Source organism: Caretta caretta, chromosome 9 (genome assembly GCF_965140235.1).
Source record: "Caretta caretta isolate rCarCar2 chromosome 9, rCarCar1.hap1, whole genome shotgun sequence".
Lineage (NCBI taxonomy): Eukaryota > Metazoa > Chordata > Testudines > Cheloniidae > Caretta > Caretta caretta.
Genome location: NC_134214.1, coordinates 103,895 through 118,675, shown reverse-complemented (window position 1 = coordinate 118,675; position 14,781 = coordinate 103,895). Strand labels below are relative to the sequence as shown.

The 14,781-nt window shown below is 42.8% G+C and overlaps 1 protein-coding gene across 2 annotated transcripts in view; it reads left to right on the top strand.

Annotated features, from left to right (window-relative positions):
• The window catches only part of MELTF (melanotransferrin), a 79,505-nt gene that overhangs the window by 54,288 nt on the left and 10,436 nt on the right, over window positions 1-14,781 (top strand). For both annotated transcript variants that reach the window (XR_007358497.2, XM_048864475.2), the window contains exons 11-12: window positions 6,792-6,986; window positions 8,439-8,595. Coding sequence is in view for 1 of the 2 variants with exons in the window: in XM_048864475.2 (XP_048720432.1) it covers window positions 6,792-6,986; window positions 8,439-8,595 (352 nt within the window). In the remaining variant the exon portion in view is untranslated. The remainder of the gene's footprint in view (window positions 1-6,791; window positions 6,987-8,438; window positions 8,596-14,781) is intronic.

Here is a 14,781-nt window from a genome sequence, read left to right as displayed (position 1 = left end):
GGTCGCATTTTGCCTTTTATATTGAGCGCCTGCTGGTATGGTGACACATCACACACGTCTGGGCAACAGAATTCAGTTTCCATGCAGCCATGGTAAGGCAAAGGGTATGTGGGGTTGGCTTCTTACGCATAATATGTGGGAATGGTTTCAAACTGCAGCACCATCCTTTCCCATAGCAAGCAATGGGTTGGGTTTCACATTTAAAAGGAGGGGCTGCGATTTTCAGGTGGATGTGCAGCACACACCTCCCCCCACCCTACCGAGTGGCTATTCTCCAGGATCCAGAGTAACAGCCATGTTAGTCTGTATTCGCAAAAAGAAAAGGAGTACTTGTGGCACCTTAGAGACTAACCAATTTATTTGAGCAAAAGCTTTCGTGAGCTACAGCTCACTTCATCGGATGCATTCTCTGGGATGATCCCTTTTAGCCAAGCGCAAACAGCCCAGCATGAACGGGGTCCTTTTACTGTTCCCTTACAAAAATTCCCCTATTTCAACCAGGTGACCATGAATGATATCACTCTTCTGAGGCTAACACAGAAAGATTTAGACCAAATGTTGCTTGAATGCGACCAAAACCCAGGACCATTCATTGCCATGCTTTGTGCTGAAATAATTCCAGAATACTTTCAGAGTACCTCCAGGAGAGCTTCATGGAGATGTCCCTGGAGGATTCCCACTCCATCCCCAGACATGTGAACAGACTTTTCCAGTAGCTGTATTGGCCGCAAATGCATCCCAATTCTTCAGGGCAAATCAAACATTAAACACTATTGCTTTTAAACCCTGTACTGTACTTACAGATGTGCACTCATCAGAGGTGCCTTCTCTGCCTTCAGGGTCGGTGATCCTGCCTTCGGAGGGTATTGGCTCTAGAGTGATGAAAAGGTACTGGCTGCCAAGGAGAACAGATTCACCGCTTGCCTGCTGTGTATTCTCCTCCTCCTCTTCCTCATCCACAAAATCCTCCTCCCTGTTGCGTGAGACTCCCCCCTTGCAGGTGTCCACGGACAGTGGTGGGGTAGTGGTAGGGTCCCCTCCTAGCATGGCATGCAGCTGATCATAGAAGCAGCATGTATGGGTCTCTGACCTGGAGTGACTGTTTGCCTCCTTTGTCTTTTGGTAGGCTTGCCTCAGCTCCTTAACTTTCACGCGGCACTGCTGTGTGTCCCTGGTGTAGCCTCTCTCTAACATGCCCTGGGAGATTTTGGCAAATATATTTGCATTTCTTCTTTTTGATCAGAGTTCTGCCTGCACAGATGCTTCTCCCCGTACAGCGATCAGATCCAGTGTATCCCTTTCTGTCCATGCTGGAGCTCGTTTGCGATTCTGCAGAGGCTGCACGGTCACCTGTGCTGCTGAGTTCGCCACGCTGACCAAACAGGAAATGAAATTCAAAAGTTCCCGGGGCTTTTCCTATGTACCTGGCTAGTGCATCGGAGTTCAAAGTGCTGTCCAGAGCAGTCACAATGGAGCACTCTGGGATAGCTCCTGGAGACCAATACCATTGATTTGCATCCACACTACCCCAAATTTGACCCAACAAGGTCGATTTTAGTGCTACTCCCCTTGCCGGGGAAGAGTACAGAAGTTGATTTTAAGAGCCCTTTAGGTCGACAGAGTGGGGTTGGTTGTGTGGACGCATTCATTTTAAAATCGACCTAATACGGCTAAATTCTACCTAACCCCATAGTGTAGACCAGGCCTAAAATAGGGAAAGAACAAATAAAAAACTACTTAGATGTCTTCAAGTCACCAGGGCCTGATGAAATACATCCTAGAATACTCAAGAGCTGCCTGAGGAGATATCTGAGTCATTAGTGATTATCTTCGAAAAGTCATGGAAGACAGGAGAGATTCCAGAGGACTGGAAAAAAGCAAATATAGTGCCAATATATAAAAAGGGGATAAGGACAGTCTGGCGAATTAGACCGGTCAGCTTAATTTCAATACCTGGAAAGAAAATGGAGCACATTATTAAGCAATCAGTTTGCAAACAGCTAGAAGAAAATAAGGTGATAAGTAACAGTCAGCATGGATCTGTCAAGAACAAATCATGTAAAAGCAACCTGATAACTTTTGTTGACAGGATAACAAGTCTGACAAATAGGGGGAAAGCGATAGGTGGGGTATATCTTGACTTTAGTAAGGCTTTTGATGCTGTCTTGCATGACCTTCTCATAAACAAACTAGGGAAATACAACCTAGATGGAACTACTAGATGATGGGTGCACAACTGGTTGGAAAACCATTCCCAGAGAGTAGTTATCAGTGGTTCACAGTCAATCTGGAAAGGCATAACAAGTGGGGCCTTGCAGGGATCAGTTCTGGCTCCAGTTCTGTTCAATATCTTCATCAATTATTTAGATAATGGCATAGAGAGTACACTTATAAAGTTTGCGGATGATACCAAGTTGGGAGGGATTGCAAGTGCTTTGGGGGATAGGATTAAAATTCAGAATGATCTGGACAAACTGGAGAAATGGTCTGAAGCAAATAGGATGAAATTCAATAAAGAAAAATGCAAAGTACTCTGTTTAGGAAGGAACAATCAGTTGCACATGTACAAAATGGAAAATGATTACCTAGCGAGGATCATAGCGGATCACAAGCTAAATATGAGTCAACAGTGTAACACTTGCACACAAAAAAACCAAACGTAATTCTGGATGTATTAGCAGGAGTAAAAAGAAAAGGAGTACTTGTGGCACCTTAGAGACTAACAAATTTATTAGAGCATAAGCTTTCGTGAGCTACAGCTCACTTCGTCGGATGCAGGAGTGTTATTCTTCTGCTCTACTCCAGAATGATTAGGCCTCAACTGGAGTATTTTGTCCAGTTCTGGGTGCCACATTTCAGGAAAGATGTGGACAAATTGGAGAAAGTCCAGAATAGAGTAATAAAAATTATTGAAAACATGAGCGATGAGGGAAGATTGAAAAAATTGGGTTTGTTTAGTCTGAAGAAGAGAAGATTGAGAGGGGCCATGATAACAATTTTCAAGTACATAAAAGGTTGTTACAAGGAGTAGGGAGAAAAAAATTACTCCTAACTTCTGAGGATAGAACAAGAAGCAATGGTCTTAAATTGCAGCAAGGGTGGTTTATGGTGGACATTAGGAAAAACTTCCTAACTGTCAGCGTAGTTAACCACTGGAATAAATTGCTTAGGGAGACTGGGGAAACTCCATCACTGGAGCTTTTTAAGAGCAGGTTAGACAAACACCTGTCAGGGATGGGCTAGATAATACTTAATCCTGCCATGACAGGGGACTGAACTAGATGAGCTCTACAGGTCCCTTCTAGTCCTATGATTCTGTGACTCTCAGGTAGACGTAAGGAGGTTACATAGGCACCAACTCCATGAGGGCTTTGGGGCTGGAGTACCCACGGGGAAAAAATGGTGGGTGCTCAAACCCCACTAGCAGCCCTGCTATCAAGGCCTCTCCCTCCCTCCAGTGCCTCCTGCCACTGGCAGGCCCTACTGATCAGCGCCTCTCCCTCCCTCCCAGTGCCTACTGCCTGCCATGGATCAGCTGTTTCGCGGTGTCAGGAGGTGTGAGGATGCAGGGGGAGGGACTAAGGTGACTAGATGTCCTGATTTTATAGGGACAGTCCTGATATTTGGGGCTGTTTTTTATATGGGCTCCTATTACCCCTCCACCCCCTGTCCTGATTTTTCACACTTGCTATCTGGTCACCCTAGGGAGGGACTGGGCAGGGAAGAGGTGGGGTGGGGGCGGGAAGAGGCAGGGCAGGGGCGGAGTGGGGTGGGAAGATTCAGGGTGGGGGTGACACTGGGGGAAGGGGTGGAGTGGGGAAGGGGCCTGGGTGGAGCTGGTGGGAGCACCCCCCAGCAGATTAGAAATTTGGTGCCTATATGAGGTTATATTACTTCTGCATTTGGCATTCATGTGATTGCTGCTGGTGTGTCCACTTCTGGTGTTCATAATTCAAGAAAAATTTTGATAAATTGGAGGTTCAAAGAAGAGCCACAAGAATGATTAAAGCCTTGGAAAACATGCTTATAGTGAAAGGCTCAAGGAACCCAATCTATTTAGCTTACCAAAATAAAGAAGGTTACGAGGTGACTTGATCACAGTGTACAAGTACCTACACGAGGACCAGAAAGTTAATAATAGAGGGCTTTTCAGTCTAGCAGACAAAGGTATAGCAACATACAATGCCTGGAAGATGAAGCTAGACAAATTCAGACTGGAAATAAGTTACAAATTTTTAACAGAAAGGGTAATTAACAATTTGAACAATTTACCAAGGGTCGTTGTGGAGTCTTCATCACTAGCAATTTTTAAATCAAGATTGGATGTTTTTTCTAAGTGATCTGCTCTAGTTCAACCAGGAATTAATTCAGAAAGTCTTATTCAGCGTGTGATATACAGGCGGTCAGACTAGATGATCACAATGGTCCTTTTCTGGCCTTATAATCTATTAAGCAGTTCCTGCCTTTTCAGTCTCTTTTCATATGAAAGTCTCTCCAGGCCCCAAACATTCTTGTAACCCATTTTTGACACACCCATATATTTCTGCAATAGCCATTTTGAGCTGGGGTGGCCATTACTGCACACTGTATTCTAGTGGAGGCAGTCCATTGATTTATATAATGGCATTATAATATTTTCTGTATTATTCTCTATTCCATTGCTAATTTTTGTTAGTTTTTTAACCGCAGATGTACATTGACCAGAGGTCTTCAGTGAGCTGTCTACAATGATTCCCACATTCTTTTCCTTAGCTGACACCCCCAGTATGGTGTATGAATAGTTCCAATTAGTCTCTCCCACATTTAGAACTTCGCATTTGTCAATGGCATATTTTACATAGCCATATTCACCACTGCTTAAGTATGTGCACATCTCCTTAGAAGTCAATGGACTTTGCCTGCTTACTACTTGGGCTGCACAATAATCATACTTAGTATTTGTCATAAATATAAAGGGAAGGGTAAACACCTTTAAAATCCCTCCTGGCCAGAGGAAAAACCCTTTCATCTATAAAGGGTTAAGAAGCTAGGATAACATCGCTGGCACCTGACCACAATGACCAATGAGAAGACAAGATACTTTCAAAGCTGGAGGGGGGAGAAACAAAGGGTCTGGGTCTGTCTATGTGATGCTTTTGCCGGGGACAGAACAGGAATGGAGTTTTAGAACTTAGTAAGTAATCTAGCTTGGTATGCGTTAGATTCTGATTTCTTTAAATGGCTGAGAAAATAAGCTGGGCTGAATAGAATGAATATTCCTGTTTTTGTGTCTTTTTGTAACTTAAGGTTTTGCCTAGAGGGATTCTCTACTTTTTGAATCTAATTACCCTGTAAGGTGTTTACCATCCTGTTTTTACAGAGGTGATTCTTTTTTATTTTTTCTTCTATTAAAATTCTTCTTTTAAGAAACTGAATGTTTTTTTCATTGTTCTTAAGATCCAAGGGTTTGGGTCTGTGGTCACCTATGCAAATTGGTGAGGATTTTTATCAAACCTTCCCCAGAAAAAAGGGGGTAAGATTTGGGAGGATTTGGGGGGAAAGACATTTCCAAACGAACTCTTTCCTAATAATAATAATACCGGTGTTAGACATTTGGTGGTGGCAGCGAAAGTCCAAGGGCAAAGGGTAAAATAGTTTGTACCTTGGGGAAGTTTTAACCTAAGCTGGTAAAAGTAAGCTTAGGAGGTTTTCATGCAGGTCCCCACATCTGTACCCTAGCGTTCAGAGTGGGGAAGGAACCTTGACAGTATTTATGTAGCATTTTTCATCAATACATGTCAGAGCACTTTAAAAAGGAGGGTAAATATCGTTATCCTCATTTTACAAATAGGGAAAGTGAGGCACAGAGGGGGGAGGCCTCACAACAAGTCAATGGCAGACCCTGGCTGCTCTATGTGCTTATTCTTTGATGATCTGACCTCATGCATGTCTTACTGCCCTTTCTGTGCACCCACCCACAACAAATATTTTGTGCTTTAGCAATGAGGTGCAAATAAAGGGCTGAGTAACATTGTTTATCCAAAATGTTACTGGTGACTTTTTGTCTTTTCACCAGTTCTGCAAAGATGTGAAGGTTTCTGGAATTTTGTGGTGTTAGTTCATAGCTTTTGTTGTCTATGTCAAACATCATTTTTCACCCAGGGGATGAATGAAAGAACTTTCACAGAAGAAAATAATACGGAAATTTACATTTTAAGTTCTAGCTGAGATCAAATTCTTCCCCTCACTGATACTTTTCAAAAGTAGAGTGATAAAAGGCTGACTAGTGGTGGTGTTTGTCATCAAGGTGAGCCTATAGAAATCTGCAAAATGTTTAGAGCTTTTGCTCCAAATCTGTAAAAGTTACATATGAGCAATGTGCTTTTTAAAGCAGCTTAGTCACGTAGCTTAGGACCCAAATGGAGGATTTTGCAAAATGAAAAGGGGAAAAAAGATGGGGGGTAATTCCTAAAAACTAAAACTTATAGAAATATTTTCATGGCATTTGAAAAAGCAATTCAGACCCATCTCTATATTAAGACAGCAGTAAAGGCATCTATATAAATGAAAGGCTCCACATGAATGTCAGATTGTTAGTGTAAAACAGCTAATTAAGAATTATGTATTTATAATGAAAGGAGGAAAAATTACGTTCCATAACCTGGAATTGTTGGTGCAATCTCTTTCATGTAGGATGAGTTAGGAATTTAGCAGCAAATGAGATATAATTGATCTGCCATATCAATCAGGTTTTCATGAAACAATAAGGCCACTCAGGAAAAGGCATAATTATTTTTTTTCTTCCCAACAAGCTGATGACAACAGCAACATGTACTATGCTGTGGCATTAGTGAAACGGAACACCTCCAATGCTTTCACCATCAATGATCTGAAAGGGAAAAAGTCCTGCCACACAGGATATGGGAGAATGGCTGGATGGAACATCCCTATTGGTGTTCTAATTAAAAGGGGCTTTATTAGGCTCACAGACTGCAATATTCCTCAAGGTAAGGGTTCTACACATCAGAAGATGCAATGACAGGTTGGTTGTGCCTTTTTTATTCAGGGAAGAAAAGTCCCAAGAGAAGTTTCCTAGCTCTGTGTGTGTTTCATATTGGTATTAAATGCTTATCTTGATGCCTGAGGAATAGGTCTGTTACACCTGGGAAGACTCATGGGAGTAATGCATGAGAAATTCCTCTTGTAGAGTAGAAAAACCTTTTTTTCCATTTCATCTTAAGGTTAACTCACTGCAAAACAATATGGGCCCAGTCCTTCAGCCCTTCCTCTCCTGCAAGCAGTCCTTACAGAAGCAGTTGTAATGCTGACAGACCTCGGTCATCGGCGGGCGGCATTGAATCTGGGGCCTCTGGAGCTTAGTGCATGAGCCTCTACTGCATGAGACAAAAGCCATACAGCTGTTAGCTAAGGTGCAGAACAGACTCATTAATCTCTACTTGGTACCACTAAATGGGACAGAACACCACACCCAAGAGGTGTGTGGGTTACACAGTGTCATGAACTCGCTATACCTCAGTGTGAATCTCTGGAGATAATTGCTGTCAATGGGGCTGCTTGTGTAAGTAAGGCTTGCAGGATTAGGCTTTTTGTGATACTTTGTATGGAAGTCCCAAATGAAGAAGAAACACAGAGCCAAATTCTGTGTAACCCCAATGAAGACAATATGATCAGACAGGATTTACTGGAAGTCAGTGGAGAATTTGGCCCACAGTTCTGGTGTATTTTCCAACCTATGTTTACTGAGCAAGAACAGACTTCTGGGCTAAATATTTGAAAAGTTGTGGCTTAATTGGGTGTACAGATTGTGCATGGGCCAAATTCTGAAAACTTTCTATTTCATCAAGACCTTATTGGAGTAAAGATTAAACAAGGTCTGCAGGCTTCTGGCCCAGAATGAGTAGTTCTCGAAGTAGAGTTTTACCCCTGCAATTGCATTTTTAATCAATAATGTGTGTGCAAATTAATGAACAAAGAAGTGGGCAGGCCCAGTATTATACGTAGCCTTCTTTAAATGTGCAAGTGTATTTTCTACATAGGGGGCACATTTTTGCACTGAATTAATTGATTTGCTTGTTTTAACAAAATGGACATGCAAAATCTTAAACCAACTTTCAGAAATGTAGCTGAAGTGTCTATTGTAATCAAAGCAGTTTGTACCCCCTGTTAACCAACTATAAGCTTAGCATGTGCTCTTGGAGAATCTGATCCAATCTATTCTTCAGCCTATCTCGCCAGCTAACAATCTAGACTGAATTTTGAAGATGTTTTGAAAGATATAATTAGTCAGTCCCAGTAAGCCTAATATAATATGCATGTTGCTGGCTTTTCAGTGAAACCTGCATTGCCATATAATTAAATGATATTGTAATCTAGGTGTTTTGTGAATGGCTGACACTCACCTATCCATGCTTTTTGTTGGCACATCTTTCTTTTTTCAGCTGTGAGTGACTTTTTCTCTGCTAGCTGTGTGCCTGCAGCCAAGATGGACAATTACCCATCAAAACTCTGTGAGCTTTGCATCGGAGATAACAGTGGAAACAATAAATGTGATGCAAGTACCCAGGAACGTTATTATAGCTACAGTGGAGCCTTCAGGTAATGAACAAACATAATTATTGTGCAATGTGGATGCGTATTTTGCAAAAGATGATGAGGCATTATTGTATTCAATGTAATTATAGCCATGTTGGTCCCAGGATATTAGAGACAAGGTGGGTGAGGGCCAGTAAAAGATATTACCTCACCCACCTTGTCTAATAAGTTTAAGATGGCACTTGTCCCACAAATCTCTCTCAGAAGTCCAGCAATAAAAATATACCAAAAAGCTGCCACTTTATGTCATCCACGTCTCTGTTGACACACCTCCTCTTTGGTACAGTAAGCATCTCTCTTTGTGTGCACCCATCATAACCTTGGGCAGCACATCTTGCTGAAAGAAGTTGCTTCTGTCCATGCCTTTCTGATTGAGATGGTGGGGGTTGGACTCCAGGCAAACTGTTAGATCCTAGACCATGAGTCTGGGAATACTATCTCCCCTTGTTCCTATCCAAACCCCTGCACGCACACACGCACACACCCACCCTTGGAGAAGCAGGAGTTAATCCCAGGACCAACACTTCTCTCAATAATAAAACAACTCGTATCTAAGCAGGGCAAATCTCACTCAGTATCAAGGCAAATTCCAGGAGTATAGCCCTCTCTACATATACACATTTCCTAGCAATAGTACAGTATGCACAGCCCCCAATGCTTAATGCTCTCTAACCCAATTAAAAGCCCAAGAAGACTGACCCAGAGTGCTTTGTCCCATCCCGGGTACCAACTGGCGCTTTGCTGAAGTCACAGATGCTGGGCTGCATTGGGAGCTTGGGGTGCTGAATGCTGCTGCCCCTTGCCTGACTCTCCACAGTTGCTCTCAGCTGTCCCCTCCTTTGATGTCTTTCTCCCACCACAAAATGAAACAGCCTGCCACTGCAGCAGCACTTTCCCAATCCTGTCCGTATGCCAGCTTGATTGACCTAGAGCAACCAGGTGACCTACAGCTAATTCCCTCTCTGTTCTGCAGTGACATTCCTCCCCTTCAATGGGGGATCGCTGATCAGGTGGTCAGTAGCCAATCTCCAGCTACTATACCACCCCCACAATGGGAGGCAGGCCAACGGCAAAAAACCAGGGTGTGGTATGTGCCCCACCCCTAACCTATCAGGACTTTTTTAGGGCAGGAAGGCTGTACACAGCTTACAATGCCTTTCTTCATGCTGTTCCTCTTCAAAGAGGTTTGACGACTTGGCTCTCATTTAAGGCAGACTATGTGGACAAATGGATGTAAACTGGCTATCAACAAGTCTGATTTGATCTGAGTTACTACAGAGAATTCTTTCCTGGGTATCTGGCTGGTGAATCTTGCCCATATACTCAGGGTTCAGCTGATCACCATATTTGGGGTTGGGAAGGAATTTTCCTCCAGGGCAGATTGGAAGAGGCCCCAGAGGTTTTTCGCCTTCCTCTGTAGCATGGGGCATGGGTCACTTGCTGGAGGATTCTCTGCTCCCTGAAGTCTTTAAACCACGATTTGAGGACTTCAATAGCTCAGACATAGGTGAGAGGTTTATCGCAGGAGTGGGTGGATGAGATTCTGTGGCCTGCATTGTGCAGGAGGTCAGACCAGATGATCATAATGGTCCCTTCTGACCTTAATATCTATGAATCTAAGTTTGAAATTAGGTTTTTTGCCCCCACTGCTCCCTTTGGAAGGCTATTCCAGAATTTCACTCCTTGGATGGTTAGAAACCTTCACCTAACTGGCTTCAAGATAGAGCCTGATAAGTGTTTGGAGGGGATAGTACGATGAGACTGGATACAACGGTATATAGCCGATCTGGGACTGCTAGTAGCAAATATCCCCAGTAGCCAGTGATGGGATACTAGATAGAAAGGGCTCTGAGTTACTACAGAGAATTCTTTCCTGGAGTGTGGCTTTTGGGTGTTGCTCAAATGCTCAGGGTCCAGCTGAGCACCATATTTGGGGTTGGGAAGGAATTCTCTCCTGGGTCAGATTGACAGAGACACTGAGGTTTTTCGCCTTACTCTGAAGCATGGGGAGAGGTCACTTGCAGGTTTAAACTAATGTAAATGGTGTATTCTCTGTAACTTGAAGTCTTTAATTCATGATGAGAGCACTTCAGTAACTCAGCCAGATGTTATTGGTCTATTACAGGAGTGGGTGGGTGAGGTTCTGTAGCCTTTGTTGTGCAGGTCAGACTAGATGATCATGATAGTCCCTTCTGGACTTAAAGTCTGAGTCTATGAGTAGCTGCCTTAAAACAGGATTTATTACAAATTAAGAGGATTAAAATAAATGGTTTGCATAACATACCTCATTTGGATACTCAATCTGAGCCCAGAGAGGTTTTTTCCCTTAGCTTAGCTAGAGAAGAAAGAATGCTCTTACATGTCTAAAGAGCAACTCCCTTCTCTGACCTCTGCTGTTCAATGTATCAGTCTCATGCTCCTGTGTCCAAAGAGAGAGCTGTTTCCCATTTCTTCACCCTAGATCCCTTATAAACCTCTCCCACCCCACCCCTGCTCTAGCCCTATTTTCCCAAAACACTTTTCTGAAGATAAATACACATACAGAAGGGTTGGCAAGCACTTGCTTTTCCACCTTCCAGGAGATAATAGCTGTCTTTCCAGTGCCTAACTATTGAACTCAAGCACAGCCTTTTACAAATAATTTTCTCTGGCTGCATCCAGCTCATCCAGACTTCTTGTTTTTTAACCACCTAAGCAATTTTCCCTTGCCATGGAATGTATATTAGTGGCGGACTCCAGACCTTCTGTCACACTTCATAGCTTCAGATAATAATTTAGCAGTCAACAAACTGATAAGCAACAAATGTCATTGTGGCTGAGTTGTGCCATTTGTTCTAAGATAATGTACCACTATGAAGGTTTCTCAAGTCTAGAGATGGATTAAGGTCTACTACTGGGACCCTGGGGCAGAGCAAGTGGGGGTGGGGGGTCCTGGCCTTAGAATTGTGGCCCTAGCCCACCCTTTCCACCTATGGCCCTACCCATGGCCTCAGCCTATTCCTCCCCTTCTGCTGTGACCCCGCCCCCATTCCACCCACAGCCCTGCTCTATCTGCTTGTGGCCTCACCCCATTCTGCCCCCTCTGCCTGAGGCGCCCATGACCCCAACCCAATGTGCCCTTGCCCTGCCGCTCTCCCCTTTCCAGTGCACACCACCCCCCGCTGCGGCCCCAAGACCTGGGAAGCTCTGTCCCCCCGAGAGCTCCTCCAGCCCCGGGGCTGAGATGAAGGGAGATTTTTCCGGGGGCCCCAAATTGGCACTGGTACACACACTGCTGTAATGCTATGTCCAGTTGTGGTGTCCACAGTTCAAGAAGGTTGTTGATAAATTGGTTTCACAGTACATGGGTTTACCAAAGATACATCATGCCAGGCTAACCTGATTTTCTTTACTGAGAAAATAACTCATGTTCTAGATAAGGGGAATACAGTAGATCTAATATACTTGGACTTCAGTGAAGTATTAGAGACTGTACTGCATGGAAAATTATTAGTTAAATTAAAGAAGCTGGGGATTAGTAGAAGAATTGTAAGGTGGATAAAGAACTGGCTAAAGGGAAGAAGGGGAGACATGGAAAAATTCATATCCCAAGAGATGATGCATATCGAGCCAAAGGCTCCAGGTGTAATAAATGCACAGCATATGGGCATTTTGTGGCTCTTTGTCTCACCAAAGCAGTTAGGGAGTTGACTCATATTACAGACAATCAAGAGTCACTGTTTATCATAGAATCATAGAATCATAGAATATAAGGGTTGGAAGGGACCCCAGAAGGTCATCTAGTCCAACCCCCTGCTCAAAGCAGGACCAATTCCCAGTTAAATCATCCCAGCCAGGGCTTTGTCAAGCCTGACCTTAAAAACCTCTAAGGAAGGAGATTCTACCACCTCCCTAGGTAACGCATTCCAGTGTTTCACCACCCTCATAGTGAAAAAGTTTTTCCTAATATCCAATCTAAACCTCCCCCACTGCAGCTTGAGACCATTACTCCTCGTTCTGTCATCTGATACCATTGAGAACAGTCTAGAGCCATCCTCTTTGGAACAAGATCTATCATGTGTGATGACACGGAACCTGCTTGGAGAGTGAAACTTGCCTATTCATGGAAAGACTATTGACTTTAAAAGTGATTCAGGAGCAGACCTCACAGTCAACTCAGACAGGACTTATAATAACCTTCAACCCCTTTCAGAGCTGAAGTCACCTGACACAGCTCTGACTAGCCCTGAAGGTATTCTGAACTGCATGGGCCAGTTCACTATGGAAATAACTTACAAAGACAAAGGATATGCGTTCACAGCACACACCAGAATCTCCTTCCTTAGAGGTTTTTAAGGTCAGGCTTGACAAAGCCCTGGCTGGGATGATTTAACTGGGAATTGGTCCTGCTTCGAGCAGGGGGTTGGACTAGATGACCTTCTGGGGTCCCTTCCAACCCTTATATTCTATGATTCTATGATCAAAGACCAAAAACTTTCTTAGACGCAGCATGGCAGCCTTGATGGGCCTAGTGAGAAATGTGGAAGAATTCGATGGAGTATTTGAGGATATTGGACTTTGGAAAGGAGATCCAGTACAAATAAACTTGAGAAAATACTGAACGATACAATGTACAAACACCTCTAACAAACAGACCTTGGAAGATAGTAGCTGAAGATTTATGTAAATTCAAAGGATATCATTACCTCATCTTTGTGGACTATTTTTCCAAATATATAGAAATAATGTACTTGAAAGACATAATATGACAGTGTTATAGAGAAACTGAAGTGCAGTTTTGTTCACTGAGGTATTCCATAATAACTAGTGACAGACCACAGACCACAATTCAATGCAATGGAATTTAAATCTTTCTGAACCAAATATGATTTTGATCATATTACTAGCAGCTTACATTACCTACAAGTATGTGGAGAGGCTGAGAGAGCTGTACAGACAGCCAAGAAAATCCTACAGCAGGAAGATCCATTCCTTGCTCTTGTGAGTTACAGATCAATACCAATAGCAGCTACTGGATATAGTTATTGATAAAATGTATAGTCAGTTGCTTGACCGCACTTTGTTTCATCATGAAATAGTCTCAGGAGATCAAATGTCAGTCAAATGTATTGGTATGAGCTTATAATAACATAGTACAGGAAAAAGGCTCTATACAATACCAGTCTCCAGGAAACCATCTCATGTAGAGTTGTTACATTCACCTTATGCAAAAGGTGTGTTCCCAAAGTTACATATTTCATCTGATTGTATTTGTAGGATAATTTTATAAATTATTATTTATTTACATGTCACTAAAATTCAACTAATCAATTTGTTCTAGTTCCTTAACATGTCCTGTTCCATTCCTTATCTTTGTTTTGGCTACTAGCACTCCAGGTACTGGTCCATGAAGGTATCTTCTAGGTTTGTACCAGGGTAGAACAACCATTATGTCTTGTCCTCTTCCTTTGGGATATTCCAGTACTGGCCTGAGAGACTAACTCCCTACCTTTTGCTATAGTAAAATACCTCATATGTCCTGATCCTGACAGCTTTCCTATCTGCTTATGCCAAAGTTTATTTCAGCTAATGCAAGGTGTTATGGGCTATTTAGCATAAGTGAACAGGGTTATAGTAAAGTTATAGGCCAATTTAGGCTATAAAACTGCTATAATATTTGTGCTTAAAGCTGTTTGTGCTTAACACATACATGGTCTGGATAATACGTATTAATATGAGATAGATCAGGGGTTGGCAACCTATGGCTGTTATACCAATAAAATAAAAACCAGCAGGATCTTATTAAAGGGGAAAAGGCAAAATACCACATTTATTGTGAATACAGAAAGAATCATAGTAAGCAGTTAGTTATAGCTATAACATTCCATTCAATCTCATATTTATTTACACATTCATTCATACACACACCCATAGGTTCTGCAAGGTTGTTATCATAGTTACCAGCCTTAGAGTTGCTCATGCCAAGCCACTGGCCAGGTGGCCTGGACATGAGGAGGGAGCAGGGCCTTGTCAGATGCTCATCTGATGCTCCTGGAAGTTGCAAAAAGAAAAGGAGTACTTGTGGCACCTTAGAGACTAACCAATTTATTTGGTTAGTCTCTAAGGTGCCACAAGTACTCCTTTTCTTTTTGCGAATTCAGACTAACACGGCTGTTACTCTGAATCCTGGAAGTTGGTTTGCAGAATCAG